General features: G+C 57.2%; 2 protein-coding genes across 12 annotated transcripts; both read left to right on the top strand.

The window, feature by feature from the left end:
• Positions 1-490: 490 nt before the first annotated feature.
• On the top strand, positions 491-15,487 carry ANKRD24 (ankyrin repeat domain 24). 8 transcript variants are annotated; one of them, XM_088018020.1, is made up of 21 exons: positions 491-571; positions 1,392-1,478; positions 1,584-1,714; positions 1,793-1,881; positions 2,802-2,866; positions 3,344-3,401; positions 5,021-5,091; positions 5,283-5,389; positions 5,570-5,757; positions 6,243-6,271; positions 6,896-6,976; positions 7,115-7,222; positions 7,908-7,952; positions 8,046-8,144; positions 9,093-9,165; positions 9,404-9,522; positions 9,696-11,249; positions 12,642-12,809; positions 14,421-14,546; positions 14,903-14,968; positions 15,126-15,487. In XM_088018020.1, the coding sequence occupies exons 1-21, from the start codon at positions 533-535 to the stop codon at positions 15,201-15,203; spliced, it is 3,381 nt and encodes a 1,126-aa protein (XP_087874146.1). In that variant the 5' UTR covers positions 491-532; the 3' UTR covers positions 15,204-15,487. The 8 variants fall into 8 exon arrangements, 7 of the variants coding, with proteins under 7 accessions (XP_087874146.1, XP_087874147.1, XP_087874153.1 ...); XM_088018021.1 differs by lacking the exon at positions 1,392-1,478 and having other exon boundaries at positions 492-571; XM_088018016.1 differs by lacking the exon at positions 491-571 and having other exon boundaries at positions 1,253-1,478; positions 9,135-9,165.
• Positions 15,488-15,561: 74 nt separating this feature from the next.
• On the top strand, positions 15,562-23,908 carry EBI3 (Epstein-Barr virus induced 3). 4 transcript variants are annotated; one of them, XM_028126038.2, is made up of 6 exons: positions 15,562-16,039; positions 16,370-16,670; positions 17,740-17,863; positions 18,938-19,116; positions 20,537-20,694; positions 23,250-23,908. In XM_028126038.2, the coding sequence occupies exons 2-6, from the start codon at positions 16,604-16,606 to the stop codon at positions 23,400-23,402; spliced, it is 681 nt and encodes a 226-aa protein (XP_027981839.1). In that variant the 5' UTR covers positions 15,562-16,039; positions 16,370-16,603; the 3' UTR covers positions 23,403-23,908. The 4 variants fall into 4 exon arrangements, with proteins under 4 accessions (XP_027981839.1, XP_027981840.1, XP_087874165.1 ...); XM_028126039.2 differs by lacking the exon at positions 15,562-16,039 and having other exon boundaries at positions 16,289-16,670; positions 17,743-17,863; XM_088018039.1 differs by lacking the exon at positions 15,562-16,039 and having other exon boundaries at positions 16,289-16,670; positions 20,488-20,694; positions 23,250-23,345.
• The last annotated feature ends 1,429 nt before the right edge of the window (positions 23,909-25,337 follow it).

Genomic DNA, 25,337 nt, shown 5'->3' with positions numbered 1-25,337 from the left:
CCAGCCCCTCCTCCCGGCCCCCTCCAGCCCCTCCCTCTGGGTCCCCCAGCCCCTCCCTCCGGACCCCCTCCAGCCCCCTGCCACCCCCTCGGGGCTCCCCCAGCCCCTCCCTCCGGGTGCCCCCCTGCCCCTCCCTCCGGACCTTCCCTCCAGCGCCCTCCAGCCCCTCCTCCCCGCCCTCTCCAGCCCCTCCCTCCGGGCCCCCTCCAGCCCCCTGTCCCTCCCTCCGGGCTCCCCCAAGCCCTTCCCTCCGGGCCCCCTCCAGCCCCACCTTCCGTGTCCCCCCCCCCCGCCCCTCCCTCCGGGCCCCCTCCAGCCCCACCCTCTGGGTCCTCCAGCCCCTCCCTCCGGACCCCCGCCCAGGCCCCAGCCCCTCCCTCCGGGTCCCCTCCAGCCCCTCCCTCCGGACTCCCCAGCCCCTCCCTCCAACACCCCCAGTCCCTCCCTCGGGCCCCCCCAGCCCCTCCCAAACCCCCTTCCGGCCCGGTCGCCTCCCGGAGCACCTAGCCCGGCACCCGGCGCCCTGGCCGCCATGAAGCAGCTGTGCGTGTGCGCCGCCGCCTCCTCCGCGGTAGGGCCAGGGGAGGGGGCGCGGGAGCGGGCGGGGCTCGGGCCCTTACTCTCCCCTCCCCACTCCGCCCCTCCCCGTCCCTGGCCGCTCCCGGCCTGGACCCCCGCCCCAGACCCGGGGAGGACCCGGAGTGAGGGGGTTGCGGGGGAAGGGGGCAGAGGTTGGGGGTGGGTGGGACATTTGGGGAGACATGGGGACGTTCTGGGAGGCAGTTTTGAGAACAGATGGGAACACTGAAAAATTTAGAGGACATATGGAGGGACAGTTTTGGGGAACAGTTTTGGGTGGGTTCGTTTGAGGGGACAATTTGGACTATATTTTGAGGGATCATTTTGGGGAAAATATATTGACATTTGGAGAACAATTTCAGAAAACATTCAAGGGATATTTTTGGAAGGATATTTTTAGGACAGATGTTGGGGTCATTTAGGGGGATGATTTTGGAGAAACTTAAGGAATTTGAGGATGACATTTTGGAATGCATTACATGCTAAGTAAGTTTTTGGGGAACAGATCTTGGAACATTTGGGGGACAATTGTGGCATTTTGGGGTCAGTTTAAGAAGGATGAATGACAGAGGACAGTTCTGAAGGACATTTAAAGGGACCCTTTTAGGGGCTCTTATGGGAAGATTTTGGAGGTGGGGGTGATGTTGGAAAGGGGGTTTTCACTAAAAGACCGGCTGGGTGCTGATCTGGGGGAAATTTAAAAGGATGATGCCGGTAGTGGGTGTAGGATGGACCTGGGGGCAGATGCTGGGGGATGCAGACTGGGGGGATGCTGTCTCAGACCCCTTCCCCAGGACTACCTCCCCCTGCAGCTGCGGCTCAGCCCCACTGACCTTGGCTCCTGCCCGCCCTGCGGCCCCTGCCCCATCCCGAAGCCGGCAGCCAGAGGCAGGCGCCAGGCAAGTGCCCAGGGGCAGGTGGTGAAGCCTGGGAGCTCCGGCCAGGGGGAGCGGGGAGGGGGCAGTGATCGCTTGGCCCCACGACCCTCTGGGTGTGCCCCGCAGAGCCAGGAGTGGGGCAAAAGTGATGAGCGTCTGCTGCAGGCTGTGGAGAGCAATGACGTAGCGCGGGTGGCCGCCCTCATCACCCGGAAGGGGCTGGTGCCCACGAAGCTGGACCCCGAGGGCAAGTCCGCGTGAGTGCCCATGCCCTGGGGGGTGTGAGGGACGAGGCACAGCCATCCTGCAGCTGATCCCCGATCTCTGACCTCCAGATTCCACCTGGCTGCCATGAGGGGTGCAACCAGCTGCCTAGAGGTGATGCTGGCTCACGGTGCCAACGTCATGAGCACAGATGGGGCAGGTACCGCCTGCCGGGCCCTGGGGGAGGGATGAGGAACTCAGACCAGGTGCCCAGCCTGAGGGTCCAGTGGGGCCCTGCTCCCCTGGCTTCAGTGACCTGGTGAAAAAGGGGGAGAGTTCCTTTCAGTGCTCCCAGGAAGGCACAGGGACGTGTCGGGCTGCAGTGCCCAAGGAAGAAGACTCTAGCTGGCACCAATCAGGGTCAGTCGACAGCTTGTGGTCGGGGAGTGGCCAGGACTCAGGCAGTGGTTAAGTCCAAGGAAGTAGCTGGAAGAGAGGAGTACCTGAGCTTGAGAAGTATCTGGAGACAGGAGACTAGCAAGTAGAGGTTAGGGGGTAGTATCTCAGGTATGTTGAATAGCTGGAGCTCTGGGAGTAGCTGGGACAAAAGGAGAATCTGGGTGTATGGCTTGACTAGGGCCCTGAGATAGACTGCACCGCCAGAGAGGATAGCTGGAGCTCAGGAGGTAACTAGGCGTGGGGCATAGCCATGTCTGAAGCTTTGGGGCAACATAGGAGACATAGCCGGGATGTGTGGAGCCTCTGAGGGTCTGTGGAGTATCAAAGATGACAGGGAAAGAGCCTGTGGAATAGCAAGGGTTTACAGACTGGCGGGAACATATAGGGCAGCTGGATTCTCAGGGGCAGTGGCACTGAGCATATAGAGTAGCTGGGGACGTGGGGAGTCGCCGGGGCAGGAGGGCTTGAGGAATGCACGGGAGTGGAGTGTAGGCTGGGATGCAGACTAGCTGGAGCTTGGAGAGTCTCTGGCCACGGAGTAGCATGGTTTGGAGAAGTACCTGGGGGTCGGGAACTTACTGGACGCGGGGAAGCTCATTACAAATAGTTGACACAGGTTTGGAGAATGGCCAGAAGCTCCTTGAGTGTGTGGAGCCCAAGCAGACACTCCCTGCCTTTCAGGTTACAATGCCCTCCACCTGGCCGCCAAGTATGGGCACCCACAGTGCTTGAAGCAACTGCTACAGGTCATTTACTTTCTTGTATCAGCTCCTCCCTCAACCCTAGATGCTACCTTCCTCTGGCCCCTACCTCCCTCCCAAGTTCTAGAAATCCCCAAGCCCCCAGATACTCCCTGAATCCTAGATATGTCTTAACCTCTTTTACTGCTGAGCCCCAGCTACTCCCTGGACAACCAGCTACTCCCTGAGTGTCCCGATACTTGCAGTACCAGACTATCTCCTGAGCCCCAGCTTCTCCCCAAACCCTAGGTAGTTCTTAGCCACCATCACTCTCAGAGCCCCCACCCAGCCCCCAAACCCTCAGCTTCTCCCAAGCTCCCAGCAATTTCCACTTGCTCACCAGTTTTCATAAAAGCCAAGTCACTTGGGGGCCTGTGAGAAGGGGGAGAGAAGAGCTAAGGCTATAGGAGTCTGAACTCTGGCACAGCCTAAGAAGGGGCAGTTCCTAGAGAACCTCCAGTGACCCGCACCCCTCCCCCACAGGCGTCCTGCGTGGTGGATATTGTGGACAGCAGTGGGTGGACGGCCCTGCATCATGCAGGTGGGTGCAGCCCAGCCTCGCCCCGCCCACCATGACCCAGAGGGTGCTAGGCTGGGGATGCTTCTACCCGGGGCCCTGGGGACCTACCATGAACCTTCCGCTTCCTCCCTTCTCCTTCCTCACCGAGTACCTGCTGTGTGCCAGGCCCTGGGGCTCAGCATTAATATTCAGCAACCCTCTGAGCCACAGACAGTCACCCCACGGGACAGGGAGGGTGATTGAGGCTCGCCCACAAGAAAGTAGGGAAGACCCAGGCTGTCTGACTCCAAAGCACAGCCTGATGTTTGCCAGGCCTGGGTGACACTGGGTGTCACTGGGTGACTGCATGATGGCAGTCTTGGGGGGGGGGTGCGACCAGAGTACAATCTCCTTTGACCAAATCCTAGGGGATCTCAGGAAGACCAAAGGTCCGGGCATCCTTAGAAATCATTAAATCCAAACTCCTTCATGAGGGAGGGGAAAGGACCCACCTGCCAGAACCAGATGTCAGCCCAGCATCTGTCCACCATGCCTGTGAGATTGGGGAATGACTTTCACTAATGACTCAAGAAACGTCTGACCTTTTGGGAACACGGAACACGTTTGTGTTTGCTTTGGGGTTTTAATCACCGGTTAGAACTTCCCTGCAGTTGGAGTATGCTGCCACCTAGTGGTAGTGATGCCTTTGGTCGCACTGGAAGCGCACTAGGTTTTTTCATGCAATAAATATTTAAGTTCCTGCTCTGTGTGTCAGGCTCTGTTCTAAGCGTGGGGACTACAGCAGAACGCAAAATGCCATACCCCCTCAGGCACACAGCAGGTCATCAGATAGAGCTTGTTGACTTTTCCAGTGACCCCCTAGCATGAAACCCTTCCTCCTTTCTTTACGGCTCTGGACACGCACACTGTCTCCCACTTCCTTGACCTTACCATGCTCTCCCCCACTTCACAGCCCTTGCCTACTAAGAAAACTCTACCCTCCCCCTTTCACCTTCAAAACTCAGAACTCAGACCCAACCCCGAGAAGCCCGCCCAGTCTCCGCTGACCGTCTGATCCCTCCAGCAAACATTAACACTCTCTGTATGAGGTTTGGTGCGTGGCAGGTACACAATGCTAGTTAAATCCAAGAGAGGAAATACATAAACATTAGTCAAAAGGTCCACCTTAAGAGGGAACCATGAGGGCGCCTGAGTGGCTCAGTTGCTTAAGCGGCTGCCTTCGGCTCAGGTCATGATCCTGGAGTCCCGGGATCGAGTCCCACATCGGGCTCCCTGCTCAGCAGGGAGTCTGCGTCTCCCTCTGACCCTCCCCCCTCTCATGCTCTCTATGTCATTCTCTCTCTTAAATTAAATAAAATCTTTAAAAAAAAAAAAAAAGAGGGAACCATGATGGAATGTGGAAAGAACTTGGGACAGCAGGTTAGCAGACCTAATCATAGCTCTGTCTCTGACCCTACTGGCTGACCATGGACCTGGCTGGACCTCAGTTTCCCCATCTGTAACATAGGAGTCATACCTTCGCCATTGTCCTCCCAGGGAAGGTGGGAACTTCTCATGAAATAAGGAGTAAGAATCACCTTCGGCAGAAAGCCCCCAGAAAATATCTAAACCTTGCCTACATACCCTCCCTCTTTTTCCAGCGGCCGGTGGCTGCCTCTCCTGCTCAGAAATGCTTTGCTCCTTCAAGGCACATCTGAATCCCCGAGATCGGGTGAGCCTCTGGGATCTTTTTGGGAAGATGCTGTATTTGAGGTACACCGTCACCAAGTGGCAGCATCCCAGGCACCCTTTAAAAAGTGTGAAAAGGTCTGGAGTGAAGTTCAGGGGCACTCATATAGGCTTCCCTACCTCCCAAGATCAGCCGCTCACCTTTTGTCTTATCTTTCCCCTAATTCCCACCAGTCAGGTACAACGCCCCTTCTCATAGCGGCTCAGATGTGTCACACAGATTTGTGCCGCCTTCTCCTGCAGCAGGGGGCAGCTGCAAATGACCAGGACCTGCAGGGCAGGTGAGTATCTCCCCTCCCAGTTAGTCCGTTGTATGCCGTGTGACCTTGGGCAAGTCTCTTAACGTCTGTGGGTGGGGGAATCTAGCTGACCCTCCCCCCCACCCACCCGGCCTGGGTGTGGAGGAGGGCTTGGAGGTGTGAGAATGTCCTCGCTTCCTCAGTAGCCCCCTCTCCTGGTAGGACAGCCCTGATGCTGGCCTGTGAGGGGGCCAGCCCCGAAACAGTGGAGGTGCTGCTGCAGGGTGGGGCCCAACCAGGCATCACCGACGCACTGGGCCAGGATGCTGCTCACTACGGAGCCCTAGCAGGAGACAAACTCATCCTGCACCTCTTGCAGGAGGCAGCCCAGCGCCCTTCACCACCCAGTGGTATGCAAGCCTCGCCTATGCAATTTCAGGCCCCCCCATCTCCTTCCAAGCAGTTTCTTGTCACCCCTTTCCCTACTGTAGATAGTTTCGAGGTATCTCTATTGGCTGCATTACGGGAGGTTTCGTGTTTCCCCTGATGCTACTCAGAACAGTTTCAAGGAGCCCCAGAGCTTTCAGATTAATCTAGGGATCCACTCTGCTTTCCTGAGCCATCCTTATCCTTGGGTCTTTGCCTTTCCTAAGAATTGGCACCCCTCCTTGCACCGTCCTGGAGGTGCCATGGTCCTCCCCTTTTGAGAGTTCCAAGGGCCCTGCTATTAGCATCTGCAAAAGTAGCTGATCCTACTTTCAAAATCCTGATTCTCGGGGAATTGGGAGCCCCCCCCAGCCATAAGTCCCCTCACTAGTGTCCTGCCTAGGGCTGGGAATGGAGCCCCTAAAACAGAGTGCCTGACCCTGCTTCCCTCTCTTCCCTGCCCTCCTAGACGATGACTCAGGCGAGGCATCATCTCAGGTACGGATCTCTAAGCAGTGAATGAGTCCCCTCCCCCTGCACACACTGCCTCCCGCACCCACCCTTGGCCCAGCTTTATGGGAAAAGGAGGAGATGGACTTCTGTCCCAGGGTTATGACCTAGGAAGACCTGTTTGGGATGAATGCCACCTTCAGGGTATGCTGCCACCAAAGCGACAGCAACACCCACAGCATAAGTCTCAGAACTGGGTGAAAACACTGGGGGGATGGGGCCAAATCATGGGGCCGGGGTGGGGCGGTGGAGGGAACTGAGTTTGGTGAGGGCTGGTGCAGGTCAGGGAAGAAGGCAGGTCTGGCCTCTTTCTCTCTCCCGGCCCTACAGCATCTCAGCTCCACAGGGAAGGGGAACGTGTCGACAATCTGGTCTAGTACCATGTACCAAGGCACAAAGAGGGACAGAGAGTGAAGCATAAGACCTGGAACTCTCAGGAAGTGTGGCCTCTTCTGTGCTGGGGTCAGTGAGGACCAGGGAGAGCCAGGGACTTGCTCAGGGTCACACAGGAAGTGAGGGCCAATTTGGGGCTGATGACAGTGGGCCTGGGCTGGCATATTTGGGTGGGAGGCTGGCATATCCCCCATGTGCCCCTGTCACCCCTTCCCTCAGAACTCTGTGTCCAGCCATGAAAAGCGAGGGGCTCCCAAGAAGCGGAAAGCACCTCAGCCCCCTGCCAGCATCCCCATGCCGGTGAGAGATGCCCCGGCCAGGCCATGGCGGGGAGGAACAGGGGCAGGCAGGAGGGGAGGAAGCTCTGGCTCAGGTACGGGAGGGGACAGCCCGTGGGCCTCATGTGAAGCTGGTGGGTCCCTGGGGCGGAGGAAACAGGATGATCAAGATGCCTACGAGGAGATCGTGCGGCTGCGACAGGAGAGGGGCCGCCTGCTGCAGAAGATCCGGGGCCTGGAGCAGCACCAGGAACAGAGGAAGCAGGAGGTGAGGGGCCACAGAGATACGGGCCTAGGGCTAAGCCTGGGGTGGGGTGCAGTTCTGCAGGGAAGACTCCCCTTACCTCTCCTAGCTCCCGCCTCCCTCTCTTTACCCACACTTACTCCGCTCCAGCCACACGGGCCTCTTTGCTGTTCCCCTAGTGTTCCAGGCCTGGTCCTGCCCCAGGGCCTTTGCATGTGCTGTGCCCTCTGCTTGGAACACTCTTCCCCAGATGCTTCTGTGGCTCTTTCCTTTAGGTCTTTGCTCAGAAACCACTTGCCAAAGACACCTCCCTTGCCTACCTTATTTAAAATTGTCACAGCTCCCACTCACTGCCTAGTTCCCTTTATTTTTATTCATGCTATTGGGCATGCCATGTATCTTATTCACGTTCACCCATTTGACTGTAAGCCCACGAGGATAGGCATGGTTGACCATGACTGGCTCACAGGATTCACTTGATGTTTATTGGAAGAACGGGTATTTGAGTGAGCGAGTGAATGAGTGGTCCCAAAACAGGGTCTGACACTCAATAAATCCTTAGTGATGAGTCAGGGGTCAGAGGAAGGTGCTGGGTGCGCAGTAGGTGCACAACCACTGTCTGGGGTGGGGATGGGGGGCTACTACGGAGGTGGGGTGGGAACGACCCCCGACCCAGATTCAAGCCCTGTCCCCCCCTTCTTCCCACCAGCTGCCAGAGGCAGAGGCCAGCTCCCTCCACAGCCTGGAGAGACAGGTAAGTGGCAGGTGCGGAGAAAGCCAGCCCCTCAGCCACCCGTGTTTCCTCCCCAAGGCTGGCCAAGCCCCCCTGCTGCCGCCCCCCTTCCAGGTGCAAGAGCTGCAGCAGCTGCTGGCTGAGAAGCAGGAGGAGAAGGAGAGCCTGGGACGGGAGGTGGAGAGTCTGCAGAGCCGGCTGTCCCTGCTGGAGGTGGGCGGGGGCGGGGCCTCTCGCGCTGTGGTTATGGGGCAGCCACACCAGTATAGGTACAGACTCTCACGGGGACATACATAGTCAAACCTACAAACGCACCATCACAGACAACAGACAACACACCCACCCATGTACGTGCGCAGAGTGGACACTTCTCCAGACACGGAGCCGGGACACGCAGAGATGAACAGCCGCGCTCACACACGTGGTCTTGCACATTAAACCGGTGACTGCAGCAAGCATCCGTGATGAACGCTTACTCCCACATGCACACCAGAAATACTGGCGCCTACACAACACACGCTCCTCCATCCCACACAGACGACACACCCACAAACCCAGGTACACGCACACATATTTCCCCCAATACGTGATTACACAAACATCCGCGTGCACCTGTCCTCATGCACACAGACCCACCCATATCCACAAGCACAAAGCAATCACACACACAACAGACTAAAACACAAGCACAAAATCACACACAGTCACAGGAACTCACACGGGGGGGGCGGGGGGCCACGCGACACCCCCGTGCTCACCACAGACCCATGAACCCTGAGCTGTCCATACTCACATGCAGACACCCTCAGCCCGACGTGACCCCAGTGCAGGATTCCAGACATAACCCTGTGAGGACACGGCCCCGCATCCCTCTCTCTGTGACCCACACACACGGGCCGCACATACACCCCCAGGCATCGGGTTATGGTCACACATTCGCGCGGTGGCTGGGCTGTTCCCTGCCCTTCCCGGGGAGCCCAGCATAGCCCCATGGCACACAGCTGGCACTCCGCAAACGCTGTGGCCCAGACACGGCCAGTCTGATGCTCCTGGGGAGCGATGAGGACACGTGAATTCCCCTGTCCTCTCTAGATTCTTGGGGGCGGGTTTGGGGCTGGGAAGGGGGTACTACCGGTGCCGGACCCTGTCCCCCCGCCCCAGAATGAGCGGGAGAACACCAGCTATGATGTGGCCACTCTGCAGGATGAGGAGGGCGAACTGTCTGACTTTCCAGGTGAGCCCCCACCCCCGTCCTCCCTCCATGCACCCCTGTCCCCCTTGACCCTGGGGCCCCTGGAAATGGAGCCTTGACCCACAGGCACGGAGGGAGTTTGAAGCTGGGAGGGAGGTCGGCCCCCACCCATCATCCATTCCACCTGCTTGCCTTGGGGGCTCTGACCCCCTGCTCCAGACCCCTAGTTCCCGTCCCCTGTGGCCCAGGACACGCGGGGCTGACTCTGTGCGCCCACCAGGGGCCGAGGCTCTGCTCTCCAAACGGCTAAGCCCCTCAGCCCAGGAGCTCTTGGCCTCACTGCAGGAGCAGGTGGCTGCACTCACCAGACAAAACCAGGAGCTGATGGAGAAGGTCCAGGTGGGGAAACTGAGGCCCTGGAGGGTGGGATGGGGACAGATCTGAGGACCTGAGGGATTGTTCCCCGGGGGGGTCGGGGTGGGTACACGCTGAGTCTGTGGGCAGGGAAGGTGGCAGTGCCACTCTGAGCCCCCATGGCCACAAGCTCCTGCCAGCTCCCCACTACCTCCCAGATCCTGGAGAGCTTCGAGAAGGACGAGATGGAGGTGAACGGGTCGGCCGAGGTCATCCCTCTGGCCCTCTACGACTGTCTTCGGGCTGAGTTCGACCAGCTCCGCAGGCAGCATGCCGAGGCTCTGCGGGCACTGGAGCGACAGGAAACATGGGGCGCCCCTGGGGAGGGCAGGGCCACGGCAGGCAAGACCACCAGGAATGGGCCAATGGAAATGGAGCTTGACGGCGCCACGGCTCTGGGATCCAAAGTGAACGGAGCTGAGACCACAGACGAAGGGGCTACAGGCGTGGAATCTGTGGAAGCAGCTTCTGTGGGGGCTGAGGCCACAGAGGCAAAATCCACGGGGGCCGAGGCCACAGAAACAAAACCCATGGACACCGAAGCCACAGAAACAAAACCCATGCGGGCCAAGGCCACAGAACCCGAGGCTCTGGAAGAGGGAGGAAATCCAGAGGCAAAGGCCACGGGGGGCGAGGCCACAGAACCGGAGGCTCTGGAAGAGGGAGGAAATCCAGAAGCAAAGGCCAGGGGAGCCGAGGCCACAAAGCCGAAAGCAGAGGAACGGGAAATGAGGGCCAGCAGAGCAGGTGGCGTGGAGGCCGAGCCTGCAGGCGCAGAGACCACGCATGTGGAGGCCACAGCGGTGGGGGCCGCAGTCCCGAAGGCCTCCCCGGGCCCGGTCCTCCACCCTGGTGCTGCAGAGGCTTCCGAACAGCTGCAGGCAGAGCTGGAGACCCGGATTCGCGGCTTGGAGGAGGCACTCTGGCAGCGGGAGCGGGAGGCGGCCGCCGAGCTGGAGGCGGCCCACGGCAAGTGCCAGGCCGTAGAGGCGGAGGCCGGCCTGCTCCGGGAGCGGGTGCGCCAGGCTGAGGGCGGCGAAGCTGCTGGGGGCAGTGACGTGGTCCAGCTGCGGGCCGCCCTGGAGCAGGCCCGGGAGGACCTCGGAGTGCGGGACGCCCGCCTCCGGCAGCTGGAGGCGGCCTCAGCCTGGCTGGACGAGGCCCGGGCTGGCCGGCTGCTGGCCGAGGAGGAGGCCCGGGGCCTGCGGGCAGAGCTGGAGCGGCGGGAGGAGGTGCGGCTGGAGCAGAGCCGGGAGCTGCAGGTGCTGCGGGAGCAGCTGGCCACGGCCACCGCCGCCGGGGAGCGGCAGCAGGCTGTGGCCGCTGAGCTGGGCCGAGCACGGGATGCAGCTGAGGCCCGAGCGGCTGAGCTGGCCGCGGCCTGCGAGGAGGCTCGGCAGGGCCTGGCGGAGCTGCGCGAGGCTTCCGAGGCCCTGCGTCAGTCGGCGGTGCCGGCCTCCGAGCACCGCCGGCTGCAGGAGGAGGCCCTTGAGTTGCGGGGCCGGGCGGCCAGCCTGGAGCGGGAGGTGGTGGCCACGGGCAAGGAGGCCGCCCGGCTGCGGGCCGAGCTGGAGCGGGAGCGCGTGGGGGGCGCGGCCAGCCTGGAGCACGAGCGCATCGTGGGCGCCCTGCAGGCTGACGTGGCCCGGCTGGAGGGGCAGCTGGAGGAGCTGGGGCGACGGCATGAGAAGACCAGCGCCGAGGTCTTCCAGGTGAGCGTGGCCAGGCCAGGCCCCCGCCCGGCACAGCCCAGTCCCAGCCCAGCCAGCAGCAACTTGGCGGCCTGACCCGTCCTGTAGACACCTGACCCTGTTTGCGTTTCTGGGTGGATGGCTGACCCTGAAACCGTTCTGAGCTCTTGGACATCTCAACTTGTGTTATCTTTTCTTAAAAACCTTTGGCTATTTTGACCCCATCAACTTACTTTTTCTTTTCCTTTTTTTTTTTTTTTTAAGACTTTATTTATTTGAGGGGCGCCTGGGTGGCTCAGTTGGTTAAGCATCTGCCTTCCGCTCAGGTCATGATCCCAGGGTCCTGGGATCGAGTTCTGCGTCGGGCTCCCTGCTCAGCGGAGAGCCTGCTTCTCCCTCTCTCTCTGCTTGTGCTCTCTCTCTGTCATATAAATAAATAAAATCTTAAAAAAAAGGACTTTATTTGAGAGAGAGAGAGGGAGAGAGAGCACAAGCACGGGGAGGGACAGAGGGAGAAGCAGGCTCCCCACTGAGCAGGGAACCTGATGTTTTTTTACTATGACATCCATTTTCTCTGCTGGCCTGAAATCTCCCTGTGGTTCTTCTAGTTGGCTGTTTAGAGCTTGTCATTTTGTCTTTGGATCATTTTTGATGTTTCAGCCCCAAAGTAGAAGGACGTTATTTATGCCCAGAGATTTTTAATCTAATATTTTGAACCCAGTAGATTTTGATGCTGAGTTGTTGGTTTAAGGCCAGGGAATATATATATAATTTTGTCCCTCATGGTGGACATTTGATTCCGTCTCTGCTCTTAAAAAACAAACAAAAATCTCCACAAAAACTGGCAGGTGTTATAACAAAATATGTGAATAAGAAGCCACATTCATTAGTTGTTGTTGGGAAAGCATTTTTCTCTCCGTGCCTCTGTTTACTCACCCCTGGGACAGAGATAATAATACTTCTGAATCCTCGGGTGAAAATTGAATGTTTTAATCTCTGTAAATGATTTAGGGCAGTCATAGTATAAGAGATCAGTAAGTGGCAGCCAGAATTAACTGATTTTAAAAGAGCATTTTCTTGGAAGAATAATGATTCTGTTCTAAGCACATGCCCTGTATTTGTCCATTTCCTCCTCACAATTACTCTGCGAAGTGGGGGCTGCTATTACCCTGATCTTTCATATGAGGAAACAGACACAGAGAGGTTGAGTCAGTTGTCTGAGGTCACACAGCTAACAGGTCACGAGCATAAGGATGGGTCAGAATGTTTGCGGTGTCCGGGAAGAACCCAGCACTCCCTGAGTCAAACTCCTCGATATCAGAATGGGCTTGAATGTCCTTGGGCCCGAATGGAAGGGTCAGGAGACTCTGGGGTCCTCATGTCCCCGGGGTCACGCATGGGCTTGGGCTGCAGGTCCAGAGGGAGGCGTTGTTCATGAAGAGTGAGCGGCACGCGGCCGAGGCCAAACTGGCCACCGCAGAACAGCAGCTGTGGGGGCTACGGACCGAGGCCGAGCGGGCACGCCAGGCCCAGAGCCGCGCCCAGGAGGCCCTGGACATGGCCAAGGAGAAGGACAAGAAGGTGCGTCCCCTTTCCCTGTGCTCCCCTGGGGGTTCCCACCCAACAGAGGTTGGGGGAAATCCAAGAATGTCCCAGATGAACGAGTCTTGGGAGATCAGCCCATTTTCTAGATGGGAGACTGAGGTACAGAGAAGGAAGGGGACAACTCAGACACGCGGGCTACTGTTCTAACTGTGAATTATAACCACAGTTAACATTTATTGAGCACTTACTGCATGCCAGGCCCCGAGCTATGTATTCGACATGGACTAACACATGTAATCCTCACATCAAGTTCCCGTAAGATCGGTGCTCCTGTTGTCCCCATTTGAAGAAGCAAGGCACAGGGAGGGGATGCCACTTGCCTGAGGTCGCACAGCCACGCAGAGGTTCAGCCAGCGTTTGGGCCCAGCTTCCCAAGTTCTGGTCTTCAGTAACGATGATGGTTGACAGCAGGCCATAGCTACCGAGTTGGGTGGTTTTCACACACTATCACTTTTAATTTCCCTCTAACCCCAAAAGCCAGAAGGCATTCTTATTTCTGTTTTCTAGATGAGCAAGCTGAGGCTCTGAGAGGCCAAGGTGACGTGTCAGAGTGACTCGTCAGGTCGCTCGCTCATTGGACAGGCACGTGACTCCCAGAGCCCCAGGTGCATCAGCATAGAGTCCCCCAGCTCTGGCTCACTGTGTGACCTTGAACAAGTCAGTTGACATCTCTGAGCCTGTCACCACCTTCTGCAAAATGAACATAAAGTTGTGGTTGAGATTACGGTTTATTTGTTGCAGGATCTCTCCCCCTTGGCACCTAGTGACACTGGGGTCAGGTCATTCTCTGTGGGGGGGTGTCCCAGGCACTGTGGGGGGCTGAGCAGCATCCCTGGCCCCACCCCCTCCATGCCAGGAGCACCCCCAATGTGCCAACCACAGACATCCCCACACATGGCCTGGGGTTCCCTGGGGGCAGAGATTGAGAACCTCTGATCTGTAGTATAATAATAAAGCTTAGCATTTATTGAGTGCCTGCTGTTTGCCAGGCACAGTGTAGATTTAACCTCCGTTCAGAATCACAGTAACCTGCCAAGGTGAGAACCGTGATTCTCCTTCCTTTACAGATAAGGAAACTGAGGCTCAGAGGGGTTAAGTCGTCTTCCCAAGATCTCCTGCAAGAAAGGCGTAGGGAGGGACCCAAGCCCAGGGCTGCCTGACCCAGCCCCACCAGGCCAGGCTGCTCTGGGCCTCCCGTTCTGTCAGCCTCCCCTTTCCAGAGTCCGCAAGAGGGGCTGTGACAGGATCGACAAACTTCTGGAAAGAGCCAGAGTCCATGTTTTCGGCTCTGACGTGTCGGTGAATGGGCCTGGCAGCGCATCAATGAAATTTTATGTACGAGCTCGGAATTTGATTTAATTTTCCTATGTCATGAAATATCATTTTTCTTTCAACATTTCCCCCCCAACCATTTACAAATGTGAGAGCCATTCTTAGCTCACAGGCCAGACTCCCGCGGGCCAGAGTTTGCTAGCCTCTAGGATGTGACCTTCCCTCACCAGCCTCTTCTCTAGGTGCTAGGGAGGTCCAATGTCCTGGGCTCCAGGCTCAGGGTGACTGTAGGTGACCCCCTAACCCCCCGCCTAGATCACAGAGCTCTCCAAGGAAGTCTTCAGTCTTAAGGAGGCCCTGAAGGACCAGCCAGCGGCCCCAGGCACCCCTGAGGTGGAGGCCCTCCAAGGCCAGGTCAAGGCCTTGCAGGAGCAGCTGAAGGTGAGGACATGGGGCGGGGGGAGGAAAGCAGTTCAGGATTTTTTTTTTTTTTAAGATTTTATTTATTTATTTGACAGAGAGACAGTGAGAGAGGGAGCACAAGCAGGAGGAGTGGGAGAGGGAGAAGCAGGCTTCCCGCTGAGCACAGAGCCCGATGTGGGGCTCGATCCCAGGACTCTGGGATCATGACCTGAGCCAAAGGCAGCCTCTTAACTGACTGAGCCACCCAGGTGTCCCCAGCAGTTCAGGATTTTAGCAGCTGTCACACTGGGGCAGGGGCTCTGGGTGTAAAGGGGGCTTTGGGGCGTGTTGGGGGGGGACCTGCTTTCCTAAGCACCCCTCCCCCATACTCACAGCAGGCTGCCAGGAACCACAGTGCCGTGGTGGCCTCGTATAGGAGCCACCTCCTGTATGCCATTCAGGTGAGTCCCGCCTGGCCACCAACACTCCGGCCCGTTCTCCCATCTGTACAGGAGGAGAGATTCATGGCCTCCAGGGGTGGGGTGGGAGGGAACCGGGAAGCCAGAGCAGGAGTGCCCAGGCTCTCTCTCTCTCTCTCTCTGCTTCCCCCCATCCCAGGGTCAGATGGATGAAGATGTGCAGCGGATCCTGAGCCAGATCCTACAGATGCAAAGACTCCAAGCTCAGGGCCGCTGAGCACCACAGCACTGACCCTCTGCCCGCCAGGCTCACGCGTGGGGGCGTCCAGGCTCACGCGCTGACCTTCTAAGCTCGGACACCAGCCTGGGCCTTCTCTACTGTACTTAGCTGCGTCCACTGCCCCACTGGTCCCCACATGCACTGGCCGGTGTCATCCCCAGCCCTGGCTGTGCCCCCGCCCCAACCGGAGAATCTGTGAGCCCCCTCTCCCGCGTCTGGTCCTGTCGGTCCTGTAACCAGGCAGCACCCCGGACCCTGGGAATAAAAGCTCTCAGAGCAGAGGATGAATGTGTATGGCCTGATCGCTGGGCCCCTGCGGCAGGGAGGAGAGGGGTGGCCTAGAGCAGGGACTGGCAGGTGAGGCACTCACCTCCTGCACCAATGACTCAGACCCCGGAATGAGTACTGTGTGCGTGCGGTGTTGTAAAAAGTCAGAAGTCCACGATGAACAAACCGTCCAAATGTTAAGTGACGACAGCATCCAAGTCGGCGTGTGCCCTGAGTCACCTTCCTCACCCTAAATCCAGCCCCCCTGGGAGACTCCCACCCCCAGCCTCCCTGCCCTTGGGCAAGTCCCCTGAAATCCCCCGGGGCTTCTTGGCTCTTTCCAGCCGAGGTGGGGGAGGTGGGAATATGGCCTGTCTCCGGGGTTTCCTTGAGCGTCCCGGGCCGGCACCGCGTCTGTAGGGGCTCAGCCCGTCCCTTGGCGTCCTTATGGCTCAGAGAAGGTCCCGCAGGAGGGGCTGCCCTCCCGGGGCCCCGCGTGTCTGTGTCTCCGTGGCCTGGAGCGTGGAGTGCTGGCCAGGGTGGATCCCCACCCCTGCAGTCGGTCGGTGAGTAAAGGGGTGATTTCTGTGTCCTGCCTGGGTCTCTCTTCACCCTGTGTCTCCCCGTCTCCAGGTCCCTCTTCTGTTTCTGCCGCTGGCTCACGGGCTCCCATCTCTGTCCCTGTCCCCTTCTCTCTGTGTCTCTGTGTCTTTGCCCGCACTGGCCTTCCTGTTCTTCTCCCTGTCCCCTTCCCCTTCCTGGGGCTTCCCCCCCCCACCCCCCGTGCTCGTCCTCCCTGCAGCGGAAGGAAGGACTTGCAGTCAGGCTGTTGTGGGAAAGGCCACGGGGGCTCCACTTCTCTCTTTTGAGACCTCCTCTCCTGCCCCCTTGCCCAGGGCCTCCAGAACCTCGCGCCCAACCCAGCTGTGACAGGTGAAGGGACCAGGGCTCCTCCACCGTCCCCGCACAACTCTCTGCTGGCTCCTCAAACTGCCCAGGGAGTCAGACCCAGGGAAGGGAAAGGGGGGGCTTTGACCGGGGGCTGTGTGGCCCCCTCGGGTGGGACCCAAGGCCCCTGCCTCCCCAAGGTGCTCCCGGCCCCAGCTCCTGACGGCAGAGCCCGTGGACTCATGGCCTCAAGACTTCTCCTGGTGCTCGCCCTCTGGGTGGGCTGCTCACCCTGCAGCGGGAGAAAAGGTATGTGGGACCCGCCGGGGGGCCTGGGGGGCAAGAGCAGAAGGACACTACCCGGGGCCTGGAGTTGAACTGTCTACCATGGAATATTCTGGGCTGTGGGGTGGGAGCTCACACACCTACTAGAGAACCCACAGGTGGGAGGGGGTTACCATCCCATTGCACAGGTGGGGAAATGGAGATACAGAGGACCAGTCCCACGGCAAAGCGACACCGGGAAGTGGCAGCCACAGCATGGACAGGGGGAGGGGGAAGGAGGGAGGGAGACATTTTAATTGCATGCATTCATTCCATGCACTTCTAAACAAAGCTGCTAGGAAGAGGGGCTACACTGAGACAGTTCCCTCCCACCGGGGCTCCCCACCACTCAGGTCCCCCTGTGTGGCTCCCTAACCCTCAGTTTCCCCATCTGGAAAATGGGCTAATACTCCCTGCCTTCGCAGGTTGTAGTGGAGGCGAGAGATGATGCAGCTGCCCCTTTTTTTTTTTTTTTTAAGATTTTATTTATTTTTTGGGCGCCTGGGTGGCTCAGTTGGTTAAGCAACTGCCTTCGGCTCAGGTCATGATCCTGGAGTCCCTGGATCGAGTCCCGCATCGGGCTCCCTGCTCGGCAGGGGGTCTGCTTCTCCCTCTGACCCTCCCCCCTCTCATGTGCGCTCTTCTCTCTCTCTCTCTCTCATTCTGTCTCAAATAAATAAATAAAATCTTTAAAAAAAGATTTTATTTATTTTTTGACAGAGAGACACACAGAGAGAGGGAACACAAGCAGGGGGAGTGGGAGAGGGAGAAGCAGGCTTCCTGCGGAGCAGGGAGCCCGATGCGGGGCTCCATCCCAGGACCCTGGGATCATGACCTGAGCTGAAGGCAGCCGCTTAACCACTGAGCCACCCAGGCGCCCCTGTAGCTGCCTTTCATTTACATATTCATTTGCTGCACAAACCTTTATTAGGCACCTACTGTGTGCCTGGTGCCTCCGGCTGGCAGGGAGGCTGAGGCTGGGCACATGTAGGGCTCTGACAATCCCGGGGCGGGTTGGAAGCTCACACGCCGTCCTCTCCCTCCGGGGCCCCAGCAGCCCCCACCCAGCCCAGGGTGCGGTGCCGGGCCTCTAGGTACCCAATTGCCGTGGATTGCTCCTGGACCCTGCTGCCCACTGCACGCTCCGCCAAGCCCACGTCCTTCATTGCCTCGTACAGGTCAGAGTGCCCAGGAGGGCGTCCTGGGGTTTCACACTGGGGCCAGGACAGCTGGAGGCCTAGTGAGTACCCGAAACCCCCGGGATTCCAAAGCAGCATGGGCCAATAGAGATATACTTCCTAAAACACAGCCTGCGAGTCACATGTGGAGTTCAAACCCTTCTAGAAGCCACATTTAAAAAGGAAAGAGAAATGACGTGACTTTTAATATTTTGCTTCAGTATCATCTCAATATTCCAAATATTTACTTAATAGGATCGAGTATCACTTAACATGCTTATGTGCAATTTATATATGTAAATTCATAATAGAAATTAGTATTATTTAGTGGGATTAAAGCAGGATCATGTCAACATGTAATCAACATGTTAAAAGTTAATGAGGTATTTTACATTCTCTTTATACTAAACCTGAAACTCCATGTGCATTTTACACACAGAGCACCTTTCAACTCACGTGCTAAATGTTCACAGGGAATTCTTAGTCTCTGATTAGACTTTATAAAATCTGTAGGTAGGAATGTAGAGTCACCCACCTGGGTCGTCCTGAACAACTTTGTCAAGTTTTCTCACCACCGGGAAATTGACATTGAGGGCAGATAACATAAATTGGAAAGCGGCCCTCGCTTGCACCAGCCACATTTCGAACAGCGGACAGCCACTCATGGCCAGTGACTACTGCATCCGACGGGGTGGTCGGAACACGTGGAATGTTCTGGAAGGCTGTATGTGCAGCGCTGAGCTTGTCCCTAGAGTCTGAAACCTTGGGGTCTCAGAACTCAGGACAATCAGAATCTTCTTATTTCAGAATCTGTGAGTCTGTAGACCTCGGAATGTTGGAATTCTAAGGCTGGAATGCTGACATTCCAGAAACTTGTAGAATCTGGACCCCAGCGTCTCCCTGTAGGGTGTTCCCCCTGGCCCTGGGTCCACACAGGCTCCGTGATGTTGGGGTGAACGGCTACCTCCGGGTCCCACGGCCAACAGCAGGACCCCAGCCTGTGGTCCTTGAGTAACCCCGCTTCCCCATCCCGCGGGAAGTGCTGAGGCCCTCACGCTGCCCCTGCGTGTCCAGGCTCGGTGTGGCTGCCCATGGGGAGAGCAGACCCTGCCTCCAGCTGACCCCTGAGGCCACCAGCTGCACCATCCCAGACGTCCAGCTGTTCTCCATGGTGCCTTATATACTCAACGTCACAGCGGTCCAGCCCTGGGGCAGCAGCAGCAGCTTCGTGCCCTTTGTTCCCGAGCATATCAGTGAGTGCGGGTGGCAGCGCGGGGCCGTGGGGGGTGGGGAGGGCCGCCAGCTTGCTTGCCCCTCCCCGCTCTCACCACCCACCTCCTGTCATCCATCCGGGGTCCTGTCGGCTCCACGTTTGCATTTCTTCAAGAAGCCGCCCACTTCTCCCCGCACCGAGCCCCCACCCGGCCCAGCCTCCATGTTCGCTTGGACCGGCTCAATCCCCTCCACCCTGGTCCCCAGTCCTGCCCTCAGCCCCACGATCTGCCCTCCCCACGGTGGCCACCAGAGGGCGCCTGTGAGCACCCGAGTCAGGTCCCACCCTCCCCTGTTGTCAGCCCTTCAGAGCTCCCACCTGCCTGAAGTAAAAGCCCAAGCCTTCCCCAAGGCCCCCAAAGTTCTGCACGACCTGCCCCATCCCCTCCGTGCCCTCCCCTCCTCCCTCTGTCCTCCTCACTCACTCACTCACTCTTCTCCAGCCACACACGCCTCCTCTGTTCCTCCAGCCCACCAAGCAGGTCCTTGCCCCAGGACATTTGCACAGGCTGTGCCCTCTGCCTGGAAACCTCTTCCCCCAGATCTCCACACAGTTCACTCCCTCACCTCCCTCACATCTACTCAGATGTCATCTCCTCAGTGAGCCCTCCCATGAGCACATTATTAAAGACTGCAAACCCTTCTTTGTTGCTGGTGATTATTAAGAAAGTCTCGTAGTTCAAGAGTCAAACATACGTTATCATATAAGCCAGCAATTCCGGTTCTAGGTGTATACCCCAGAGAAATGAAATTATATGTACTCAGAAACTTGTAAAGTTCATGCTAAGTAAATGCTAAGGAGTATGCAGTGTTATCCATAATAGACAAAAAGCAGAAACAACACAAGGGTCTGTCAACAGATGAATGGATACACAAAACAGGCTCCGTTCATATTATGGAACATTACTCAGTCGTGAACAGGAGCGAGGCACCCACACATGCTGCCCCGGGGACAGACCCCGAGCCCTCGATGCTCAGGGAGGGAACCAGACACAGAAGGACACACAGGGTGTGAGTCCACGTGGGTGACACGTCCAGAACAGGCTGATCCACAGACGGGAAGTGCATTAGTGGTTGCAAGGGACTGGGGATGGTGAGTGACTGCTGATGGGGACGGGGTATCTTTTTGGGGGTAATGGAATGTTTTAGAGTTAAATAGCTCTCGATCTTTCTTCCCTACTCTTGATGCCCCATGGATTTGCTTCTTGTTTCTTGTCTTTTGCCCTGATGGACTGAGCTCCAAGAGCACAAGGGTTGGGTCTATATTGGTCACTGCTGTGTCCCCAGTGTCCAGGATGCCGCTGGACATTCACTAGACACTCAATAAATACTTGTTGGTTGATTGGATGAAGGAGTGAGCCTACCAGCAGCCCCTGACCTCGCCTCCTGCTTGTCCGTCAGTCAAACCAGACCCTCCCGAAGGCGTCCGCCTGAGCCCCCTCCCTGGACAGCGGCTGTGGGTGCAGTGGGAACCCCCCCGGTCCTGGCCCTTCCCAGAGATCTTCTCACTCAAGTACTGGATCCGATACAAGCATCACAGATCCGCCCGCTTCCGCCAGGTGAGGAGGAGGGGAGGAGAGGGGAGACAGCACGTGCCATTCACAGCGGCCAGAAGGCGGGAACCGCCCAAATGTCTGTCAACAGATGAATAGAAAAACACATGTATCCACCCACGCGTGGGCAGGTCACCCAGCGGGAACAGGGGTGAGGCGCAGACACGCGCTGCCCCGGGGACAGACCCTGGGCCCACCACACTCGGGGAGGGAACCAGACACAGAAGGCCACACGGGTGTGTTCATCACGATTCCATTTATGGGAAACATCCAGAACAGGCACATCCCCAGACAGGAGGGCGGTTCTGGCTGCCAGGGGCTGGGGAGAGGGAGCGGAGAGAGATGGCCGATGGGGACATGGCTTCCTTTTGGGGTGATGGGCTGTTCTGGAACTAGAAGGAGGTGATGGTTTACAACACTGGGAATATACTCAAGGCCCCAGATTGTTCTCTTTAATTGGTTAATTTTATGTCATGTGAATTTCACCTTGATTGAAAAATACATTGTTTAAAATTTTTACAAAGTAAAAGATAAGTAAGGCAAGGGTATTGCCGAGCATCTGTGGTCAGTTGTGTATTAGCCTCAGATGCCAGACCCAGGAGCTGCATGCTTGCAGGGTATAGGCTTCTGCGACCCTGTCGCATGGGACTTTCTGGGACCACGGAAATGTTCTACACGTGCACTGACTAAAATTGTACCACGAACCTCATGTAGCTACTGAGCAGCGGCGATGTGGCAAGTAGTCAAGGAACTGGCTTTGACATTTTATTTAGTGTGCATTCGTTTTCTTTTAAATATTTTTGCAATTTATTTTCATTTATATACATATAAATAAATTTTTATTTTACTTTTTAAGATTTTATTTTTAAGTAATCTCTACGTGCAACATGGGGCTTGAACTCACAACCCCAAGATCAAGAGTCACACTCTCCCAGCACCGTCGGTTAAGCATCTGACTCTCGGTTTCAGCTCAGGTCGTGATCTCAGGGCCATGATATCGAGCGCCATATCAGGCTCTGTGCTCAGCACAGAGTCTGCTTAAGATTCTCTCTCCCTCTGCCTCTGTTCCGCCCCCCTGCCCTCCTACAAGCTCTCTCTCTAAAATAAATAAATATTTTTAAAAAGAAAAAGAAAAAAAGGGAGTCACAGACTCTACCAGCTGAGCCAGCCCAGTGCCTCTATTTTTTTGGAAATTTTTTAGTGGTCAGAATGAAGGTGATTTTTTTTTAAGATTTGTTTATTTATTAGAGAGAGAGAGAGAGAGTTGGGGGAGGGGCAGAAGGAGAGGGAGAATCTCCAGCAGACTTTGGCTTTGCAGGGCTCCATCTCACCACCCTGAGATCATGACCTGAGCTGAAACCAAGGGTCGGACCCTTAAATGACTGAGCCACCCAGGCGCCCCTATTTTTGCAATTTTTAGGTTGAGACAGAACTCACGTGTCATAAAATTCATAAAAACTGCACAAGGCAAAAAGTCCTTGAGCATATTTGCAAAGTTACGCGATCGTTAATCTAAAGTAAAACGTAAACCGCCACATCCACCTGCCATCAGGATGACCCAGGACCCAGCGGGGAGGCGGACAGTCAGATCTGGGGCCAGGAAGTTGGTTGGAGGGTGCAGGGGGGGGCGGATATTGGTCTGTCGTTCTGTTCTGAGGATGAGGGGGACCCGGCAGGGGGCCAGAGCCGCATCTAGGAGGGAGAGTGGGAGTGGCGGGAGAGAGACGGGGAAAGGCAGAGCCGAAGTGGGTGTCTCCCTTGTGCCCTTGGGTTTTAGTCTATAGAGGTGCCTGAGAGCGGACCCAGAGAGGTCAGTGCCATTGCAAGAAGAACTGATTACATTTCCCCAGAGAAGGGGACATGCCACACCACGCAGGCCCACACGGGCAACATCAGGACGGGAGGCAGAAACAGGAGTCCGAAAGAGGAGTCCGGGGAGAAAGCCCCTGTGGGCGGTTTGGTGGGAAGGCAAGGCAGGGCTGGGTGAACCGCTCGGCTGGGGGCTGGCGAGCGTGAAGACTTCTGGCCGCCTCTGGGCGGCACCTGGCCCCGGGAGGCTGTAGGGCAGGGGGACGGCTGGCTTGTGTGCGAGCTGGAGGGAGTGGGCTGTGGGTCTGATGGGCTGGTGTGTATACGAGAGCCATGCTCCTGGCTGGTCGGCCATCTCTAAGAATCCGCTGAGCCCGGGAGGGGCATCTCTCCCTGGTCAGCAAGATGTGGCCGACAGCAGAAAGAGAGGATGCCGAAAACTTAAAAACAAGGGTGATACCGCGGGGCCAGGAGGGAGGGAGGCATTGAGGCTGATCACAGAGGTTGTGGCTGGGGCCTGGAGGAGGAGTGGGGTGTTGGGGTTGGGGGTCTGTGTGGTCCACAAGAGTGTCCGGAAATGGGCGGCTCGGGGGGCCAAGGATCAGGAAGGACCAACAATGTGGAGGGGGCCTCAGGGGCATACTTGTTAGGATGGAACAGGGGAACCGAATCTCCGTCATGCGGTTCCGTGCCCCACGGCCCCTCCCAGCCTCCTTGTCCCCACTGACCTCACCCCTCTTTTCTGCTCTCAGGTGGGGCCTATTGAAGCCACATCCTTCACCCTCAGGGCTGTGAGGCCCCAAGCCAGGTACTGCATCCAGGTGGCTGCTCAGGACCTCACCGACTATGGGGAAGCAAGTGACTGGAGTCCCCCTGCCGCTGCCTCCAAGCCCATGGGCAAATAGTGGGGCTTCCCGGCCCCCCCCCCGCCCAGAAGAGGGGCTGGGTCCTTGACATCCGCCCCCCACTGCCACCCACTCAAGGACGGATGGGACCCATCTGGCTTGGGTTCGCTGCTGCTGAGTTGCTGCGCAACATTGGACAAGTGACTTTGCCTTTCTTTCTTTTTTTTTTTTTTTAAAGATTTTATTTATTTATTTGACAGAGAGAGAGAGAGATAGTGAGAGCAGGAACACAAGCAGGGGGGAGTGGGAGAGGGAGAAGCAGGCCTCCCGCCGAGCAGGGAGCCCGATGCGGGGCTCGATCCCAGGACCCTGGGACCATGACCTGAGCCGAAGGCAGACGCTCAACGACTGAGCCACCCAGGCGCCTGTGACTTTGCCTTTCTGAGCCTGTTTGTCAATCTGTGAAATGGGGATGCACTTCTCCCTTAGGCCACAGTACGGGGCTCTGGGAACTATGAACTTCTGATGTGTTTTATTGTTTAACTAAAAAAAGATTGTTGCTGGAATCAGGATTCCTCCTCCTTTCATTTTTTAAAAAGATTTTATTTATTTGAGAGAGTGAGAACAAGCTGGGGGGTTGCAGAGGGAGAAGCAGGCTCCCCGCTGAGCGGGGAGCCCGATGCGGGGCTCGATCCCAGGACCCTGGGACCATGACCTGAGCAGAAGGTAGACGCTTGAAGACTGAGCCACGCAGGCGCCCCTCCTCCTCCTTTCAGTAGACCCAGATGAGACCCAGAGAGGAGAGGGTGAAGCGGGACACCCACAGCGAATCCCCACTCCCATGGATCCCTGGGGTCAGGGCTGGACCAGAGGAGGAGCCTGGGGCTGGGGAGAGGGCTCTGCCTGGGACGGGGTGAGGGGTGAAATCCATTCAGCTCAGCAGTTCAGTTCACCTACCTCCTGAAAAGCTGCCTGGGGGTGAGCCCCACTATGGGTAGATGCAAATAGGGTATGAGTTTGGGAAGATTTCTCTGGCGAGAGGGCGGGGGGTGGGGGTGCAAAGCCACCAGGACTGAAGGTGGGAGAAAAATCCATGGGCTTCTCTGTGAATTTCACTCGGGTCTAAAGTCAAAGGTCACCTTCTCCGAGAAGCCTTTCCTCACCACCTCACGTATGGCCAGCAGTCATGGCCCCCCAAAACATAGCCGCCCCGTAATCCCCAGAATGTGGGAATATAGTCCTTTACATGGCAAAAGGGACTTTGCGGATGTGATTAAATTAAGGATCATGAAGATCCTTAATTCAAAGATTCAGGATCCTGTATTAAGTGAACGGATGTCCCGGCGGGTTATCCTGGATGGTTCAGGTGGCCTAATGACAAGGGTCAGAGGGAGGTAGGGAAGGCGATGGGCGGACAGAAGCAGAGGCCGGAGTGGATACCAGGCCACGAGCTGGGGCGTGCAGGCGGACTCCGGAAGCTGGGAAGGCCGAGGAAACAGATTCTGCCCTGGAGCCCCCTCCCATCCACTTTAGACTTCTCTCCCCTCCACCCTGAGAGAGAGAGAGAAAGAGAAAGAGAGATAGAACACACAGGAGGGGAAGGACAGAGGGAGAGGGAGAATTCCAAGAGGCTCCACACTGACGCAGGGCTCGATATCACCGCCCTGAGATCATGATCTGAGCTGAGATCGAGTCCGATGCCTAACCAACTGAGCCACCCGGCTGCCCCAACTTTAGACTCCTGATCTCCAGACCATAGGATAATAAACGTGTGTGGTTTTAGGACAGCGAGCCTGCGGTAACCATGCAGCAGCCACAGGAAGCTCACACACCCTCTCAGGTGCCCCTTCTCTCCACTGTCCCAACACTGCTCTGTTGCACCAGGTGGGTTTGGGAGCTGGTGTGCATGTGCAGGGCAGGTGCGTGCGGGAGCTGGTCTATGAGTCTCTGCCCGGGACTCCAGGTAAACTTGGGGAAGGGCGTCCAGGCTGCTCT

The sequence above is a fragment of the Eumetopias jubatus genome, unplaced genomic scaffold (assembly GCF_037043125.1).
Source record: "Eumetopias jubatus isolate StellerSeaLion01/CBP00866 unplaced genomic scaffold, mEumJub1_p1.0 scaffold_1, whole genome shotgun sequence".
Classification (NCBI taxonomy): Eukaryota; Metazoa; Chordata; class Mammalia; order Carnivora; family Otariidae; genus Eumetopias; species Eumetopias jubatus.
Note: the sequence above shows the minus strand (reverse complement) of the source record. Positions and strands in the feature narration are given on the sequence as shown.